The 20,462-nt window shown below is 41.7% G+C and overlaps 1 protein-coding gene across 6 annotated transcripts in view; it reads left to right on the forward strand.

Annotated features, from left to right (window-relative positions):
• LOC124133193 (potassium voltage-gated channel subfamily B member 2-like) overlaps nucleotides 1-20,462 on the forward strand; it is a 267,976-nt gene that overhangs the window by 240,187 nt on the left and 7,327 nt on the right. For 4 of the 6 annotated variants that reach the window (XM_046497469.2, XM_048400513.1, XM_046497468.2 and 1 more), the window contains 2 exons: nucleotides 11,140-11,824; nucleotides 16,523-17,321. In XM_046497469.2, the coding sequence (XP_046353425.2) occupies nucleotides 11,140-11,824; nucleotides 16,523-17,301 (1,464 nt within the window). In that variant the 3' untranslated portion in view covers nucleotides 17,302-17,321. Of the gene's footprint in view, nucleotides 1-11,139; nucleotides 11,825-15,639; nucleotides 15,668-16,522; nucleotides 17,322-20,462 lie in introns of those variants that run through there. The other 2 variants (XM_048400514.1, XM_048400515.1) reach the window with 2 other exon arrangements.

Below are 20,462 nucleotides of genomic sequence, written 5' to 3' on the forward strand. Positions count from 1 at the left end.
CCCAAATAAACAATATCTTGACTGACAGGTCCTTATAAACAATATCTAGACTGACATGTCCAAATAAACAATATCTTGACTGACATGTCCAGATAAACAATATCTGGACTGACATGCCCAAATAAACAATATCTTGACTGACAGGTCCTTATAAACAATATCTTGACTGACATGTCCAAATAAACAATATCTTGACTGACATGTCCAGATAAACAATATCTGGACTGACATGCCCAAATAAACAATATCTTGACTGACATGCCCAAATAAACAATATTTTGACTGACATGCCCAAATAAACAATATCTTGACCGACATGCCCAAATAAACAATATTTTGACTGACATGCCCAAATAAACAATATCTTGACTGACATGTCCTTATATACAATATCTTGACTGACATGCCCAAATAAACAATATCTGGACTGACATGCCCAAATAAACAATATTTTGACTGACATGTCCAAATAAACAATATCTTGACTGACAGGTCCTTATAAGCAATATTTTGACTGACATGCCCAAATAAACAATATCTTGACTGACATGTCCAGATAAACAATATCTGGACTGACATGTCCAAATAAACAATATCTTGACTGACAGGTCCTTATTAACAATATTTTGACTGACATGCCGGAATAACCAATATCTTGACTGACATGTCCAGATAAACAATATCTGGACTGACATGTCCAGATAAACAATATTTTGACTGACATGTCCAAATAAACAATATCTTGGCTGACATGTCCAAATAAACAATATCTTGACTGACATGTCCAAATAAAGAATATCTTGACTGACATGTCCAAATAAACAATATTTTGACTGACATGTCCAAATAAACAATATTTTGACCGACAGGTCCAGATAAACAATATCTTGACCGACAGGTCCAGATAAACAACATCTTGACTGACATGTCCATTGATACAACTTCTTGATTGACATGTCCGTAGATATAAGTTCTTGACTGACAAAATATGCAATTTCCTTCCTGACAAAATATTCAAAACTGAACCAACCAAAACGAATAAGTGCTGTACATGTGTGTATGTTTCTATATTTCTATGGACTAGAGAGTCGCCATTTCATACCTTCAATTGTCTCTTCATACATGGCAATCATCACGTGCTCTCATTAGCTGCCTGTCCATAAATCGATATATCGTTTGTTCACTGTTCATAGATTAACTCAGTAATTCATATCATCTATTTGACTTTCCATACAAAGATGAATTCATCATTTCACAGCATTAGCAGGATGTTCCCAGATGCATTCATCACGTGATATCGCTAGTTTACTGGTTAGAATGCATCCTGTGTTGGTACACACGTGACTCTTCAGTCAGACATGCGGGTCTCTGTGACTCTCATGACAGATATGTGGGTCTCTGTGACTCTCATGACACACATATGGGTCTCTGTGACTCTCATGACAGACATGTGGGTGTAGGTGACTCTCATGACAGACATGTAGGTCTAGGTGACTCTCATGACAGACATGTGGATCTAGGTGACTCGCATGACAGACATGTGGGTCTAGGTGACTCTCATGACAGAAATGTTGGTCTGTGACTCTCAAGACAGACATGTGGGTTTCTGTAACTCATGACAGACATGTGGGTTTCTGTGACTCTCATGGCAGACGTGTGGGTCTAGGTGACTCTCATGACAGAAATGTTGGTCTGTGACTCTCAAGACAGACATGTGGGTTTCTTTGACTCCCATGACAAACATGTGGTCCCTGTGACTCCCCAGTCACACACGTGGGTCTCTGGGACTCTCATGACAGACATGTGACTCTCTGTGACTCTCATGACAGACATGTGAGTCTCTGTGACTCTCATGACAGACATGTGGTCTCTGTGACTCTCATGATAGACATGTGGTCTATGTGACTCTCATGACAGACATGTGGTCCCTGTGACTCTCATGACAGACATGTGGTCTCTGTGACTCTCATGACAGACATGTGGGTCTATGTGACTCTCCAGTCACATATGTGGGTCTAGTTGACTATGTTCATCGCGCACCCCGTCATGGCTCAACTAGCCTGTATGTATGTATGTACCACACTGTTACTACAAACCGTTTTGTTGGATTCCTGTACTCTGTTGGAATGTTTTAACTTATTACATGAATAAATATCTACTTCTCGATTCCACCTTGTGATCAGTTGTGTCAGATGCAGTATGGACACCGAAAGAGGTTTTCTAGAATTATTTTTCTTGTAGCTCACCTGAACTTTCAGTTTATGGGAGCTTATGGCGCGTTGTTCATCCCACATATCATCTAAGGAACCACAATACCTTTGAAGCTGAAGTTTTGTTAGTGGCAACCAAATTATGGCATCCATTATAATGGTTGCAATGGCGGCAATATTGAAACTGGCTGAGTCACTGTTGCAAGAATTATGAACATTTGATAAGAAGTTAGTATGATGTTACCAGATTGTGGCCTAACATTCCCCCTGTATATCTCACCTCTATACCCTCAGACATTATCACAATAAGCTAAACATTTGGCGTGGCAGCCATATTTAAAATTGACTTAATACCAGTGATTAATGTCTAAAGGAAATCGTGATGTGCAGCTAGTATGTGGTAGGCCTTAGTACATGTTACATTTCGCACAAGTTATAAATGTATCAGTGTGTAATTAACATGCTGTGGGGATACGTGTGGGTCAATTTCTTTCATATTCTTCAATAATTACCAATATCCCGAGGTGAAGGCGTCAAGAAACGGTCGACATAACCAGTGTCCATACAAAAGAGACATATCAGTCAGTCAAACGGCACACATGAACTCAGGGGTCGAGATAGGAATGGCAAAAGCACACTAACCCTTAAACCGAAATATATTGGACAAGGTGTTTATTGGTCTTTACGCACGCACGCACAAATACACAAATCGGAAGTCGAGAAAAAGAGAAATGACTGTCTAGAAGTCCACACCCACACCCACATACCCGGGGGTCGAGATGTAGAAGGAAATCTGACATACACAGACGCACGCACCCACACACACACATACAGACATACACCGACGCTGAACTGCGGGTCCGACTACTCACCCAGACGGACGCTCACACACGTACACCGTGATATAGAGGCAAAACTCTCTCTCGGTTCGCACCAGGAAGATGTGTTTATGAAGAAAGTTGTAGTATTCAAAACTACGTAACCATCTCTCTCTCTCTCTCTCTCTCTCTCTCTCTCTCTCTCTCTCTCTCTCTCTCTCTCTCTCTCTCTCTCGGGTTGAGATTAATAGCAGTAGAAGACACCCACAAGCCCTAACTCTACACAGCGGCCACACAAGGGCCATAACCCAGTCTCCCGTGCTTTCTACCAAGCTGGCATAAGCGATTTCCTCCTCTCGATAGTGAAGCGCGGTGCAACGATTTCCGAATTAGCTACAGAAAAAAATACAAAACTTGTAGTGAGATAACAACGACACTTCTTCTCCATCAAGATCAACTGGCAATGAAACTGGAACAGGTCAGCACCATAGATTAGAGCCAATGATCACCCATGCGTTGTAGCCGAAGTTATTCTCAACACATCGTAAAAAAATCACATTACAAGAAATACCATTACGGACGTAAGAATTAAGGGAGTCAGCTTGCAACAAGCTCCAACCTCGCTGGTAGATTAACCATATCCCCCTCGGTCATTATTTAAGGTTCATCTGTCACACGCCAGATTGGTATCTGTAGAATTTGCTTGCTCGTTGTAGTTGTGTAATATAGAGACGACGTGAAGAGAGGAATTTCATCCCTGCAACATCCTATCGAGATGCAGGATAAATTTGCTCAATGGAATTGTTATCGACGCCGCGTCCTCGATGTATCCCTATTTGTGTAGGCGAACGTCCAAATCAGGTTCCAATCAGTGCTGCTGATTTGATGCTAATGTCCCCTTCATGCTTCCGAGCCACAATGCTACGATTTAGAAACACGTTCTTAGTTTTTTCTCAGATGCTGAAATCGATTCTTGTTGCTTCTGAAGCTGGTAGGTCAGAGGTGAATGTTTCCGGCAGTTTGTCCATGGTAGATCTCTCCCAGCCAACCCGTGTCACTATCACACATGCACTGTGTGTCAATTGTAGCCATACGTCTCACCTAATGATAGATAACCATGCATTCTCACTCATCACGACACAACTGACCATTGTCCAGCTAACCCGTGTCACTATCACACATGCACTGTGTGTCTTAGTGGTGTCCATTTTAGCCATACGTCTCGCCTAATCATAGATAACCATGCATTCTCACTCATCACCACACAACTGACCATTGTCCAGCTGGCTATGCTACACAGAACCCTGATTGAGCTTCTTGATGCTTCGTGCTGCTTTCACCATGTGCTCGTCCGTTAACGCAATGTGTTATACATGTTCCGGGCACTCGTTGTTGTTTGTATGACAGGAGGACCACATACAGACACACCACACAAGGTTGAGCAACTTTAATACATTTTAATCAATAATTACCGTTAACCACAATCATTCAACCTTCATCTGACCTTCGTTTACCGGAATATGAAATTTACTTCAACTTGACGTTAGACCGTTATTAATGCACGAAATATTAAGTGGAGTATTGCTCTTAAGAGAGCTCACTCTCAAGTTATAATTCAATTACATTGCGCAAAATGAACACAAAATCCATCCCTTCAAACCACGTGGGGACAGGTTTTATTATTCCTCGCCTTATCGATTAAATTGTAACGTTATATATACTACTCAAAGGAAATTAAAGAACACCTCATTCTTTCATATTACTATAGTTAATCTTCTTTAACTTCTTTTGAGTGGTATATTTCTTCTTACTTTTAGAGAACACGCGTTTACCAGTGAGAGAAGTGTAGCTCGCGGTGCGATATTGTCTCAGAGTGTTATAATAGCTGTGTTAATTTTCATTCTATTACACATCTTCCAAGAGCATGCAGGGATAACGTTGTGCAGCGAACCTCTTTAATTCGGAAATACCATTCCTACGAAAACGTCCGGATAAACAAGTTTTCCAGATTAACGTATCCCTGATACTGAGAAATACTACTTTGATATTAATATAATAGTCCCCAAAGAAAGTCTGTATTGTGGGGATTTCCGACCAACGGAGTGCGGATTAATGAGGTCTTACTGTATATAAATGGTGTCCAGTGAGTAAGCGTCTTTATGTTGATTACATAAGGTTGAATATTTTGATCTACGCAATTATTCTCATTAAATAATTAAATGTAATCAGAAACCGACATACTTCGATAAAGTGTGTCCATTTCGAACTATAACAACGCTTTGGTTCTTAAGCCATCATTCAATAGAACCCGGGCAACTAAAAACATGTCATCCACTCTGATAGGTCTCCGCGGCCGTGCGCACTGTGCGCACATTAACATCATTCATAACCAGTTTAACACCTCATTAGGCATGCGCATAGACGTGTTCGGCTGAAATATAATCAAGTGTATTGACAATCCTTGTAAACGCGAGTTGCCGTGTGATTAGGTGGGTCATTTACCTGTGCATTTGCACGCGTTTAGAGAATTAGTGTTATGGGCTTGGCATGCAGATTCACGCTTGAGACATACTACTATTGTAGTGCTTCAGAAATTGACTTTATTTCTTTCGTCATTTACAAAACATATATCATACGTATTATGATGTGATTGTAAATGGATGAGGTACGAATCCGATCATAACAAATTATCATAATTGTACCACAGTAGCATTTAAAATATATTTATATATTTGTACTAATTTAGTGAATATTATTCTCAAATATTTGTTATTTGATTTGTTAAAGTAATTATAGTTATGTGAGTTACCTTTTGTTACAAAGTAGTGATAAGCACATGCTATTTGTTGCAAAGAAGTTATATAAAAAAATATGATTCATATAGATATAGGCATAGCTGTTCCAAAGTGACATACCGTAAACTACTTTTATAACGAACACGCTTATAACGAACTGACGGATATAACGAACATATTTTTGGTCCCGGCCATTGACTGTATATGTGCTGTTTACATGCTGAAACCGAACCACGGTTATATCAAACTAATATCAGTGGTCCCTTTGAGTTCGTTGTATCCGTAGTTTACTGTATAATATATGTTTTGTTGACGAGAGTAGTCATATCTTAAGTGAGTTTTTGTAGCAATGTCGAGAAATCTATCATATGTTATATTTGTTGCAAAAAAATGATAAAACAATATGATATATATAAATGTCAGCATAGTTCCAACTGATATCTAATATATGTTATCATATTTCTTGTGATGCTATCTAAAATATGTAATAGATTTTCAAAGTGTTTAAACCTAAGACATGTTAATTTATGTTTTAGTAAGTGTGACAACGTGATTTGCAAGGATAAATTAAATATTTAAAAGTGAAAGTTTCTCGAGGGGTATCAACAATAAACAGATACTGTGAGACCTCGTTAATCCAGACGGCACCGTACCTATAGAAATAGTCCGGATTAACGAACAATGGGTACAGAGCAATATTCCTTTGGATATATTTGATCGTTCCTAACTACACCGCCCGGAATGCAGGGTTGCCGGACTATCGAGGTTTCACTGTATGTGGTTCCCTGCCTGTGTTACAAGTTGCCACACGTTTTGTGTGTTGTGCATTTTGGTGTAATTCTTGTACAGTTATTGTGTTTGTGTTCAATAGGAATGATAAGAAATGTCTTACAATGCTAGTTTTGATTCTAATAAACAGTAAACATCATATGAATGCATAATCCATATTAAACATATTTAGACAAAATACTAAGCACGCTTAACTTTAGCAAAAGGAACGCGCATGCAAACTTGTCACTGCTTTGTTACTTCTGGCGCACGGCTGGCTTAGTTTTAATCTATGTGCAGAGTTGCGTCCCTTGGTGTGCCAGAATCCTATGATCGTGGGTTCGAAACCTTGATCGCTTTGATACTTTTTTGTCCGTATCATGTCCTCCCTGTGGTTTCACCAAATTGGCAATGCCCTCCCACATTCTGATACACCGTGATATGACTGAAATACTGTTCAAAACGGCGTTAAACCCACCTCACTCACGACTGGTTCAGAAGCTATAGACTGTTTCTCTCATTTCTAACCCTTCCCTCCAACACTAGCTATACCAGGGACTGTTACGGCGGCCGCTTCATCCATCTGTCGAGGTTAGTAATAAACTACGGGTTCTCTCACTCCAACGACTGTTGGTGCTTCTGTTGGGCTACTTTCAACACAGGTCAGCACTTATTATGGTAGAGCACCATTCAAGGTACCACCGCATGTCCATCAACATTTAGTCTGCTAACAAGGAAATGGGGTTTCAATGTTACCCCTTACCGTGTAAACACCAGTTTGTGCGAGGGCAGTGACTAGGATGCACGCTCTATCGATCCAGTCAGTTGGATGCCTCGAGCGGTGAGGAGCATTTCAAGCAGTAACAGTTTTCGCCAACGTTGCAGTTTATACTTTGGCTGTTGGTGGCGTTTTTTTGTAAGCAGCAAACTAATCATTCCCACTGGAAGTGAATTGAGCAGCTTATTTAACAGATGTTTGTGATGAGTTTCTGTGATGCAACTTGTCCGGATTGATTACGAGTACACACTGTTTTCGTTGTATTGTTGCCGTGCGAATGGATTCTGGAGAGTTCCTGTCTTATCCTAGCCCACCCCATCTTGTCACATCTCATCCCCACCCCGTTTCACGTCATCCCCATCACACGCCACAGCCCAATGCCAGCCCAATGCCAGCCCCTGCCCCGCAAAACCATATCCAATTCCCAACATACTCCAAACTCGCCCCATAATATTCCATCTCATCCAATCGCCACCCAAATCAAACACCACCCCCACCCCCATAAACAGGTGCCCATTGCCTCTCATCTCACCCCCACCCCACCCCACACCATCCCATTTAATCGTATCCCCCACCACGTCCCATTTCCACCCCACCCACACAATCCCCAGCCTATCCCCACCACACAAAATATCCTCAACCCACCCCATCCCAGTCGCATAACAAGGGTGTCAATTTCCTCTCATCTCATCCTCACACCACACCACCCCAACCCATTTCATCTTATCCCCCACCACGTCCCATCCACACCCCACCCAACCCCCACCACACACAATCCCCACCACACAAACTATCCTCAACCCACCCCATCCCATGCCCATTTCCTCTCATCTCATCCTCACACCACCCCACCCCATCCCATTTCATCTTATCCCCCACCACATCCTATCCCTACCCCACCCCCACCACAGACACAATCCCCACCACACAAACTATCCTCAACCCACCCCATCCCAGTCGCATAACACCGGTGCCCGTTTCCTCTCATCTCATCCTCACACCACGAGTCGCTTAACACCCCATTTCATTACATCCTCCACCCACACAATCTCAGTATCTGTTCACAGATCACACACAATAACAGCGAGTCTTCACGTGCCAAACGCAGCACGTACACATATGTAAATAAGATCTTTCACGCCAATACGACACTTCTCTGCCTGAAGATCTGACGGCACCTCCATAGAAAGTCGCCCTATCTAAATTAAGGAAGCGTGTGCCTTTGGACATTCAGATATCAGCTTTCTAAGACGATCCGGCTTCATCTCTTCAACACATGGATTCGGAAATTCCCGATTATATCGCTTTTGAGGTCAGGTTTGCTCGTTTGCTCGTCTGAACGCTTCACTCACTTGTAAATATCGCTCTCTTTCCTCGACACCTCGATTCGGAAATTTCGTTCTCAGCAAAAAATAAATACACAGAGCACAGAGACCGTCGATAGTCCATCCATGTGTGCGTTGATGCCCTAGAGCTCAAAACCGTCTCCGTGGTCTAGTGGTCTAGTGTCCGCCCGGAAGGTCCGGGGTTCGATCCCCGGCCGCGTCATTCCATACGACGTTAAAAGATGGTACTTGTTGTTATTAGGTGTTGCTTAGCACTCGGCATTAAGGGTCTAAAACAAGAACTGGTCGGCTCAGATTTAGTATATTGTGTCTGAGTGGTGACTACCCAAAGTAGCCACACATACACACGTGCATGCACGTCGCTATATAAGCGCAATAATCTTGGACGCGACGTTACACCCTACTTACCTCACCTCACCTCACCTCACCTCACCCTGGAGCTCAGAAAATGGCAGGATGTAAAAAATATCCACAATATTTTAACAGAGCTGCTTTATTTTTTTGCATTTGGAACTCTCCGATTATATTCGTTTTCGAGACACAGAAATCATGTTTGCTTGCCTGAAAGCTTCCTTCTCACTTAATTGAGAACCCTCGAAGCCGATTGGCTGATAATAAAGTTCACCTGACGCGACCTCGTATGGAGGTCATCTCAAATCTTCGGGCAGAGGGGTCTGATTTTATTAAGATTGGACTTTGTTTTGACATCTGAATGGCATCAGTTCTGGCATCCCTTATGTTGCTAAGACGCCGGTATATAACTGAAATATTGTTTAAAGATTCTACTCTGATTGACTCTGATTGATCAGTGAGATGTTTCAAATCACAATAATCACATCAAATTGAAACTAAGCTAGGTTATCTTTCGATTTAACCGCGCTAAATTTATCATTTGAAACCTCACGCTGACCTTTTTTCAAATTCACGGTTTCATGCTTAAAATGTGCAGATAACTTAGCTTGGCTTTGAACACACAGTTTGTTTATTTCCTAACTCACTGGTCGGATAAGGTGGTCATTGTAAACACCTCGTATATTAATACTCATTTTCCACGCTTTTGATGTAATGAAGCGTCGCATTTCGACATGCCGAGTTGCTTCCCTTAGGTGTGCCAGAATCCTGTGTTTTGGATTCGAAATGTGGATTCGCCCTTATGATTCTTGGTTTGTCAGCTCCCGTAGGCAAGACTTCACTGAAGTGGTAAACAACTAAGACCTGCATGACGCGCTGTGATATAACTGAAATGCTGTTAAAATCAGCGTATACCGAATTCGCTCACTCACTCCGACTGTTGTGATAGCTTGTACTTTGATATACGTGTGCTACAACTACACACGTTTAATAAGCAATGCTGACACGTAACCAGCAAAGAATCGCGAGATTGACACACACAATGACCTTGAAAAGAACGGTCGAATATCATACAATCGAAGCAACACTCGATCGTAACTCTGTGACCTTGGCTACATTCTGAAAGGAACAAAACAACGTTATTGACCATAACTCTTTCTTATGGGGCATATATTCAATCCGGCGCATTGAAATTATCAGAAGATCAGATGATATCTACTTAAGATGCTGGATATTGCAGACGTAATGTGTGAGAAATGCTCTAGTTGACTAGTTGATAGTTGACTAGTTGATAGTTGATTAGACTTCCCATTGTTTAGTCTCCTCTGTAGCGACAAGGAACAACTTTATATCAGCTTAGCTTCACCCGGCACACACTGCACGCTATGACGTCATAGTAGAGTATGTCACGTGGTTATTGTAGTAATTGTCAAACTTTTCGGGGTGGTCGTGAAGGTGAGCATTTTGCGTGTATTCTTCTTGAGTGTTTGTGACGTAATGTAAAGAGTTTGTTTTTTGGAGATATTTATATATTTTTTATCCCAAGAAACGTGTTTTTGCGATTAAAGAAGATTAAACTTCTCAACATCTCGGTCTTTAAAGACCTGAAAAGACAGATGCATTTGACCGCCGCGAATAGCTGCAAGATTGCTGATACGGCGTGAAGCAATACTCCCTCACTCGCTAATTCTGTTGGGCAAAAACTAGTACCGACCAGAACCCCCCGTGAAATTCCGTGATGAATTAGTCTTCAGCAACCCATGATTGTAAGAGGCAAATTACGGGATCGGGTGGTCAGGCTCGCTGACTTGGTTGATGTATGTCATCGTATCACAGTTGAGTAGGTCGATGCTCATGATGTCAGTCACTGGACTGTCTTCTCCAGACACGATTATTTACAGACCGCCATCATATAGGTGAAATATTGCTGAGTGCGGCGTTAAACAACACCTAATAAACAAACTAACCAGAACAGTAATGTCGTATTTAATTCACGCTTTTCAAGATAATTTGAATAAGTAGGAATATTAAGGATGGGTGTCTGTTAATAAAAGACTGTTTGGTTGTTTTCAGGGACGTTATGAGCGGATTACGCCTGATAAAAGTTGTATCGAAATGAAACAACTCTACCGCCAGAACAGTTCGACGAGCACCGATACGTTCACGAGCTGTGTCACCCACCCACAGAACAGCCCTTCTATCACAGGCCCACCTTCTTCGGACACGCCAAAACACAACCTCTATGTTAACCCTTTAGAGGACACGGGGGGATATACCAACCCCAATGTCCCCCCGGAGTCTCACGCCTACCAGAACCTCCTCAACGACCTTCAGACCGACGCGCAACAGGAAACCGGATTTAACAGACCGGAAGTTCAGTTCGCTCCCTCAAACCAGGTTGTGCAGCAGCTAGAGACTGGGTTGTCTACGACATGGGAGTGTGCCTCCGCTCAGGGCTCCCCCGTTCAGTCCTCCTCACAACCGCACTCGCCATCTAAGGGACTTCTTCAAGCGAAGATGGCGCACCCTCAGAAATCTAGCTTTAAAAGACATAAATCGCTTTCTGTTGAGAAACATCCCCGCTTCTCGGAAGTGAAAGAGCGGAGTTACTGCTCCACTGACAATCTACATTCACAGGAATATACAAAGCCAAAGTTAAAATTCAGGAAGGCCGTGTCTCTCGCCAGTCGCCTTCACGCCAGCCCGGCCACGGGACGGAAACTGGCCAACTATCATCTCATCGCCAGCACTAAATCAGGTGGGTCATCGCCAAGTGTGGGCGTGTCTGTCCTCAGAAATGTTGTTAACCTTTGTACTATCTCACACACATGCCAACCATGTAGCATTATGGGCGGGGCGTACAATGAATATAGTGACAATGGTCCTTTGTATTTTTTTGTATATTTTTTTGGAAAAATACTGGTTCCAGAAAATATTAGAAAGACAGATTTTACCTTTTTTCCTTTAAAAAAGTTGTTCACTGGACATGCTTGGTGGCTGACAAAAATGTATTGTAAATAATATTCGGCTCCACCTTCCACAGAAAAATGCATGTCTTGAAGTAGTGCCCACAAAAAATATTGTAAAAAGCGCAATCACCAAAAACCAATAATTCTACTGGGAGGGTTGGCTGATATCAAAACAATTTTCGAAATTGACTTCGGCCATACTGTTTGTAATTTGTGGAAGGAAAGCGTCCCCATTCGTGACAACTCGTCCCGTTCCCGGACAAGCCGAATGTAGACCTTGTTGTAGGTTACGGAAACATGCGAGTGGTGACGAATGAAGGCGTTCCCCAATTGGCCAAGGGCGACCACTCTGAAAGTCAAACCAAGCTCAGGGCCAAATAGGACACAGTAGTGGCCCAAGGGGAACAACTCTTACTACCGATGTTAAAATACTTGTTTTCTAGAAAAATTAAATGTCTCAAACAAACATCCAAACCTCGTATCATAACAGACTTATAGCGGCGCTTATCACACGTGTGTATGCGTATGTTCAGGTATGTACGTGAAGTTCAAAAGTTGTAACAAAAAAAGAAAGTGTTGGAACAGTTTTTAAGCTATAGTTTGGAGCCTATTTACGCGGTATTACCGGTATATTGAGGTTCACGCTTTCTACGATACGTATCACAATATCATTTTTAATCCTCGATATATCGGGTGATTTCAAAATGCGATTTCTACCATGTGTTTAATGTTATACACTTGCCAAAGACACGGAGCGTGCATCCGTGCGTATTTGTTAAATGAGTATTCAGTATTTTGGAGAAAAAAAAAGATTTTTTCGAGTATTATGCGCAGAAAAAAAACGACATCTTATCCATTCAGCGAATGGGGGACAATAAACTAAATTAAAAAACTAAAACTAAAAAATTAATTCACTACAAATTAGAAATTTGATATAAAACATCACAAGACATGTTCATTCAATGTTTAAATTGTAATTCTTGTCCTGCTAGGCATTGTTGTATTTTCTCGTAAACTAAGCCGGAAACAGCAATCAGCTGTACACACGTTTTCTCCCAATGTACCGGTGAATTGGTTAAAGATTTCCCAATTATATAACTTCGAAACTTTTGAAGCAGTGATCGGAAGAATTGTATCTGAAACAATTATTTTATCAGGAATACTATATTCCAATATCATGTTATTTTAGTTGCAGCTTTTACTTTATATGTTTGAATTAATAATAACCATAAGCGTTGCACTTTGGTACAGCTGATCGCAATATTTCTTGCGGTGAAATAATTTGACCAGTCACCGTCCAGGCGCTCGCGTTCGCAATCTTGAAAACTTTATGCTGACATATGATAGTCAAACTACAACAAATATGACTTTCAACGAGTCAAAGTATGTCATTTATGATATATGTATGCATTCTCTGTCAACTATAGCGGTAATCGGACCGTGGTTGCTGTAAATAACGGTTAGTTGTGTGATCTACCGATCACTTCACACACTAATGTCAGAGACCAATGCCTCTGCCAATATTGCGTGAAATTGTGAATAAAATGAATAATATAGATTTCAAACATAAGTCCAGATATACAATGAACAGGGTTTTTTTTATAATCAGTCTGTGTAATTACAAGATTAAATTGCGTACTTCAGTGCAGATTTATTGACATGGTGTTTCCAGTGTTTAGTGCTCGCGGTTATGTCTTTGCGTTGGGGGAAAAACATCACAACTCATGCCATGTATAATGCACAAAAACGTATGCGCTATACTCAAGAAAATACGATAGATCAAACATTACGTTGTTCCAGCAACTGTTTTTTGTTCCATTTATGAACTTCAATTCATACACTGGTCTTTCAAATTGCTTCTGAAATCAAAATTGAGAATTATACAATATATCGTGATACGTATCGCAATACGGTTCCCGCAATAAGGTTACCACCCCCGTTTTCTACCTTCAAATTTCGACAGCGTTCGGTAGAAAAAACTGACGGTCTACAAATCCTTTCGCTCCGACCGTAAATAACGAAGTGCGCATGCGTGGAACGTTATTCTCATTCGACAACTTCCGTAAAAACGTAAAAACGTTCGTTCCGATTTGGGGACCCAAATACTGCGGTAAACCCCACAACCCGTCTGCTTTGTGATTGTTTGCAAGGCCAGAGTAATGTAGGTACAATACCTTTCCCATTTTGTTGAAATCTGTGTGTGGTGCCGACAATAATCAGGAAGAACCGGGGATTCGAACCCAACATGACAGGATTATACATGGACATGATCGGTAAGCAGTACTGAGTTATCTCCCCTTCCGCGTTCATTTGAAAGTCAGACTTACTGAAGCCGAGCGGATGAATCAATGCATAGCTCGATTGATCAGTTGTAATCCCTTATTTTTACTGTTATTTGGGTACACATGCATTATACCGAACACCAATCCGCCATGTTTGTTTGATGCTACAAATAAGGTCGCATGCGAAACCATCACTACTGGAAAAATAGGGCAAAAAAGCTCAAAACAGGCAGAAAAATGACCCCGCTTGAATTTGTATGGTTTAACATGATTTTATCTTGAAACTGAAAATCAAAGCGATACATAAACATCGAAAATTGGACATCAACATAAAAAAGTACTCGAAAATAGAAATTCCATCATGGCGTGCGACAACCTCATCAGTGACCTCCGATGGAAGAGCATTTCAGTAAACAAGTATTTTGTATCTACTTTGGCAATTAAACGTTTCATTTTCTTACGAATGCATTTGATTCAAGCTGTTGATTGGGGGACAAGAACCCCAAACCCCCTGTTATTTTAGCGAGGTGACAAAATTTGTGTCTGAAAAACTTACAAACCGTTACTAAGGAATGAGCTTGTGCACATCCCTTACCAAAATGGCGGAAGTTTCTGGTATACTGCATTGTTGCTGTTATTTGGAAAAATAGGACAGACGTGTGAAATCTCACGATGTTAATTTTGCCGCTGTAGGTAAGGACCAATACATTCTTTTGTAGATAAGATAGCCGTTTGAACAATTTCCAAGATGCTTCATATTATTTTATTCTTTATTGCACCGTATGAGAACCACCCACACGCTAATAAAGCCATAGTGTATTCTTGCGTTATAGAACACGTACATTATGCAACGGTTTACTTCCTTAGTGTGAATCCAGTATTTAATGGAATGTGAGATGTTTGCACTTTATTTATTTAAGACATTCTATTTTAGGAGTTTAGCATGCCATATATTTTATCTGACTTTGATATAACATGCATGCTGGCCGGTTTCTAGTTTATTTAATAACGTTTGTAAAGATTTGGTTAAAAGTAGATGTCATGTGTATTGTTAAAATATGCATATTCTTTAAATGACATATCTTGTAGTGGTAGTCAGTCGTAGGGCATCAATGGGCTGCTGAACAGATAACGAACACGGTAGGTTGTTAAGGTGAAATCGTATTAAAATTCATGATAGTATAAACATGTTCTTGTATGTGTATGTGTTATTGGATATGATTGTGTTTGTCACCACTGTACGTTATTACACTCCAAAACATATATATAAGTGTTCAGAAGAACCTTTACTGACGATGGCTTGACGCCTAATTTTATTCCAGATGAAAGGTTTCTGCTCAACTAAGTGAGGTGAGTCAAGTTGTACCGCAAGAGGGCGCTTTATGCATTATGACACGTGCACTGGTGTGGCGATATATAAGGAGAGATTTCTCCCCGTCAACCACGACTTAAAGGGAGAGCTCCACTTCAAATTTTCATCTTTTGGCATATCAACTGAAAGCCGAAATTCTTGTTATGTCCATGCGGTGTAATAATAAAATTGGACTTTTGGTCATTTCTAAATTTCAGGGGATGAAATTACTTCTTGGGGTGATTTTCTGTGGGCTCTGGCTTGACGTACCCCCATGTGTTCGTTCCCGGCCACCCATGCTGTGTCGGTCAGTTGGTCAGTCATTGTTGTCTCCCCTAGAATGATGATAACTGTCCGCGGTCAGCTGGCTTCTTACGTCCAGCTGTCCGTGGCTCTGCTTGTGTGTGGTCACACCAGTTCGTGCGTCCGTCCGTTCCCCTCGTACATCCATCCGCTGACCTCGACGTCAACCACCACCCCTCACAATGCAGTGACGTTGCTTCACCCATCGAGCACGTGCTATCTCCCGCCGTCTCATTCAACAGATGCTTACAGTCTCTCTGTGTAATCCTAGTGCTTTCGTTTGGTCTCCAAGGTTGCAAATATTCGAATCAAATTTGTTACTGGAGGTCAAACAAATGCACCCAGTGTAGCCCATATACTCTACCCCATACATGATCTAGCCTTAACATGTATAAATACTCAACTGCCAAAACCACGCCAATGCTTATATACCTGTTTAGGCCATTACCAGTTATCTCCCTTCCCTACGCGCACCTCTCGTCGTGAAGTGACGTCACGGTAGATGTCTGCTCAGCATGCTTGTAACGTCAGCTTGTATTCCTTCCTTGCAGGCTGCGAGCCCACCAGCCGCCGTCTTAACTCAGAAAAACTGTCGCCGAAGCAGCGCTCTAGCCCCTCCTTACTGGAACCGCCGCCCACTAAAAGGAAATCTATATTAAAGAGGGACGTGGTTAATCACGAGGAAACTGAGCATTTGCTGCTTGCCGCGTGCAGAGATGGAGAATGCACGGGACAGTTCTCTAACTCTCCTCAAAACAGCAATTTATATGAAAACAATATTATATCTTGTCACAAACCTCATATTGAGATTGATATTACTCCGGAACCCCCTCCCCATAACAGTACGAACTCTACCCCTGGGATGCGTCACATTGACAGCACAGACGAGGAGAGTCAACGCTTGACGCCTGACAGCCCCGAGCGATCAGAAGAGGATGTCGAGTTCAGCGACAGCGTTGCTGGCCCACATAACAACGCGTTCTGGAAGCAGCTGCGTTGCCCAAGCCAAGGCTCTTCCCCTCTCAACGACACCAGCCCCTCGGACAATCTGGATGAAAGTTACATTGGGTCAAATTCTGCTGATTATTCGTTGTCTGACTCCAGTCTATCCGACCCCAACCTTCTGAAGTCGTCCCCCTCCAGTGACGTGGTCAGTCGGACGGCCGGCAGCCAGATGAGCGGCGAGGAACACACCGTCAGTATTTACGACACCGCCGACTCTGGCCCAACTGACAGCGATACCAATATGGAGAACGTTGTCAACAGTCTGCAGTCGGACGTTAGTCAGGACACGCGGGAAAACATTCTCTTCCCAGATTCCAGTGGCTAGCGGAGCCACCTGCTCACAAGGTACGTCATGGTACATCGTGGTAGGACTTTCATGAGTATCAATAGAGCAGGTTACTACAGTAAGCAAGGCCGTAGTTAACTTTTTTTGACAGGGGTGTCAAATATTTGTACAAGTATAACTTGTCCCCAACTTAATTCAAATAAAACTGTTTTCTATAAAAAAATCTAGGGAAGGCAACTGCCCAAACCCCACCCGACTGGCTACGACACTGGTAAGATTTTATAAAATATCCCATAGCATGGTCTCATATCCAAGTTGAACTGATAATCACATGCTTTTAGTGTGGGCGTTGTCTAACACAGCCAATCAACTAAACCACCTGCTTTCATGGTACGTCATGCCTTACATATCCAATATACTGAACCACCTGCTTTCATGGTACGTCAAGCTAAACATATCCAATATACTGAACCACCTGCTTTCATGGTATGTCATGCTAAACATATCCGATATACTGAACCACATGCTTTCATCGTACGTCATGCCTTACATATCCAATATACTGAACCACCTGCTTTCATCGTACGTCATGCTATATATATCAGATATACTGAACCACCTGCTTTCATCGTTCATCATGCTAAACATATCCGATATACTGAACCACCTGCTTTCATCGTTCATCATGCTAAACATATCCGATATACTGAACCAACTGCTTTCATGGTACGTCATCCCTTACATATCCAATATACTGAACCACCTGCTTTCTTGGTACGTCATGCCTTACATATCCAATATACTGAACCACCTGCTTTCTTGGTACGTCATGCCTTACATATCCAATATACTGAACCACCTGCTTTCATGGTACGTCAAGCTAAACATATCCAATATACTGAACCACCTGCTTTCATGGTATGTCATGCTAAACATATCCGATATACTGAACCACATGCTTTCATCGTACGTCATGCCTTACATATCCAATATACTGAACCACCTGCTTTCATCGTACGTCATGCTATACATATCAGATATACTGAACCACCTGCTTTCATCGTTCATCATGCTAAACATATCCGATATACTGAACCACCTGCTTTCATTGTACGTCATCCCTTACATATCCAATATACTGAACCACCTGCTTTCTTGGTACGTCATGCTAAACATATCTAATATACTGAACCTCCTGCTTTCATCGTACGTCATGCTAAACATATCCGATATACTGAACCACCTGCTTTCATCGTTTGTCATGCTAAACATATCCAATATACTCAACCACCTTCTTTCATGGTACGTCATGCTAAACATATCCTATATACTGAACCACCTGCTTTCATCGTACGTCATGCTAAGCATATTCGATATACTGACCACCTAGTTTCATGGTACGTCATGCTAAACACATCCGATATACTGAACCACCTGCTTTCATCGTACGTCATGCTATTCATATCCGATATACTGATCCACCTGCTTTCATGGTACGTCATGCTATACGTATCAGATATACTGAACCACCTGCTTTCATGGTACATTATGCTAAACATATCGGATATACTGAACCACCCGCTTTCATTGTACGTCATTCTAAGCATATCTAATATACTGAACAACCTGCTTTCATCGTACGTCCTGCTAAGCATATCGGATATACTGAACCATCTGCTGTCATTGTACGTCCTGCTAAGCATATCCGATATACTGAACCACCTGCTTTCATCGTACGTCCTGCTAAGCATATCCGATATACTAAACCACCTGCTTTCATCGTACGTCATGCCTTACATATCCGATATACTGAACCACCTGCTGCCATCGTACGTCATGCTAAACATTTCCGATATACTGAACCACATACTTTTATCGTACGTCATGCTAAGCATATCCGATATACTGAACCACCTGCTTTCGTGGTACGTCAAGCCTTACATATCCTATATACCTAACCACCTGCTTCCATGGTACGTCATGCTAAACATATCCGATAAACTGAACCACCTGCTTTCATGGTCCGTCCTGCTAAACATATCCCATATACCAAACCACCTGCTTTCATGGGACGTCATGCTTTACATATCCAGTGGAGTATCCCTGTATAGCAACCTACTTTCATGGTATGTCGAGGCTTACATGTCCGGGAGACTAGGCCACGCCTTTGATTTATGTGGTTAATATCAACTTGATATCAAACCTTTGCGTTTCCTGCATAGCACATGAATAGAATGTTACCGCACCCAGTACATATCTGTAGCTCAGTCTCCTGATTAGGAGATATGATACGACTGTCGTCGTCCATCCATCGTCTCGATGTCCATAGAAGTCTGCCAGGTCCTTGAACGCTATTACTGTCACACTTGAACATATACTAAGTGTAATTATTTAGGGGGCATGGATTGCACGTCCATTGGCTAAACCACTGGTTGCGTTCAGGCCTGTTTTTTGGGGGGTAGCTTTCATCTTCAATCTTGCTCTTTTCATTATTTACAGTTGTCGACTTAGTCATTGTCTACATTTCCCGTTTCACATCCAATTAGTGAGACATAGGTGTAAACAACATCTTCTTCAGCTTAGATTTTATCGAACTTTTCTAATACAATTCCTTTGTACCCGTCAATAAAATAATTCTGCTTAATATTGTTGGGGACAACATTGTCGGCCACAAAAATTACATTGTGTCAATATCTAATGGTCGGTCCCTAAGCGCCCTACGGGTCCTTAACATTGATTACAATCTCGGTATTTATCTTTGCTAGGATGTGAACTGCTTGTTGGGCAAAATCATTGGTCACGCTATTGAAAATGAGGTTCTTTCATTGTGGGGTGTAGAGTATGTATGTTAGGTCATTTAATTACGTCTGGAATTGCAGTTGGTCCACTTAGGGTCTCGCTAAAACATGAAACTTCAACTCACAATAAACCAGCTGAGAATTATTTTACCGAGGGAGTTAACTGACTATAAAAGTCAAATTTCACCAGTTGCTACTATAGTTATGTCCCTTTTTTGTCACTCCTATTGACCAATCAGATTCCACTTCTCATATTATTTGCATTTGCTGCAAACAAAATGGCGGGACCCAGTCAAGACGATGGGACAACTCCCTTGCCTCTGGGAAATTTCTGAGCCTAGCCTCACCATCAGGTCCTGATATGCTGTTTTTAGATGCTTGTTTTTAGGTTTGTGTCAATTG

The sequence above is a fragment of the Haliotis rufescens genome, unplaced genomic scaffold (assembly GCF_023055435.1).
Source record: "Haliotis rufescens isolate VD_foot unplaced genomic scaffold, xgHalRufe1.0.p SCAF_2, whole genome shotgun sequence".
Lineage (NCBI taxonomy): Eukaryota > Metazoa > Mollusca > Gastropoda > Lepetellida > Haliotidae > Haliotis > Haliotis rufescens.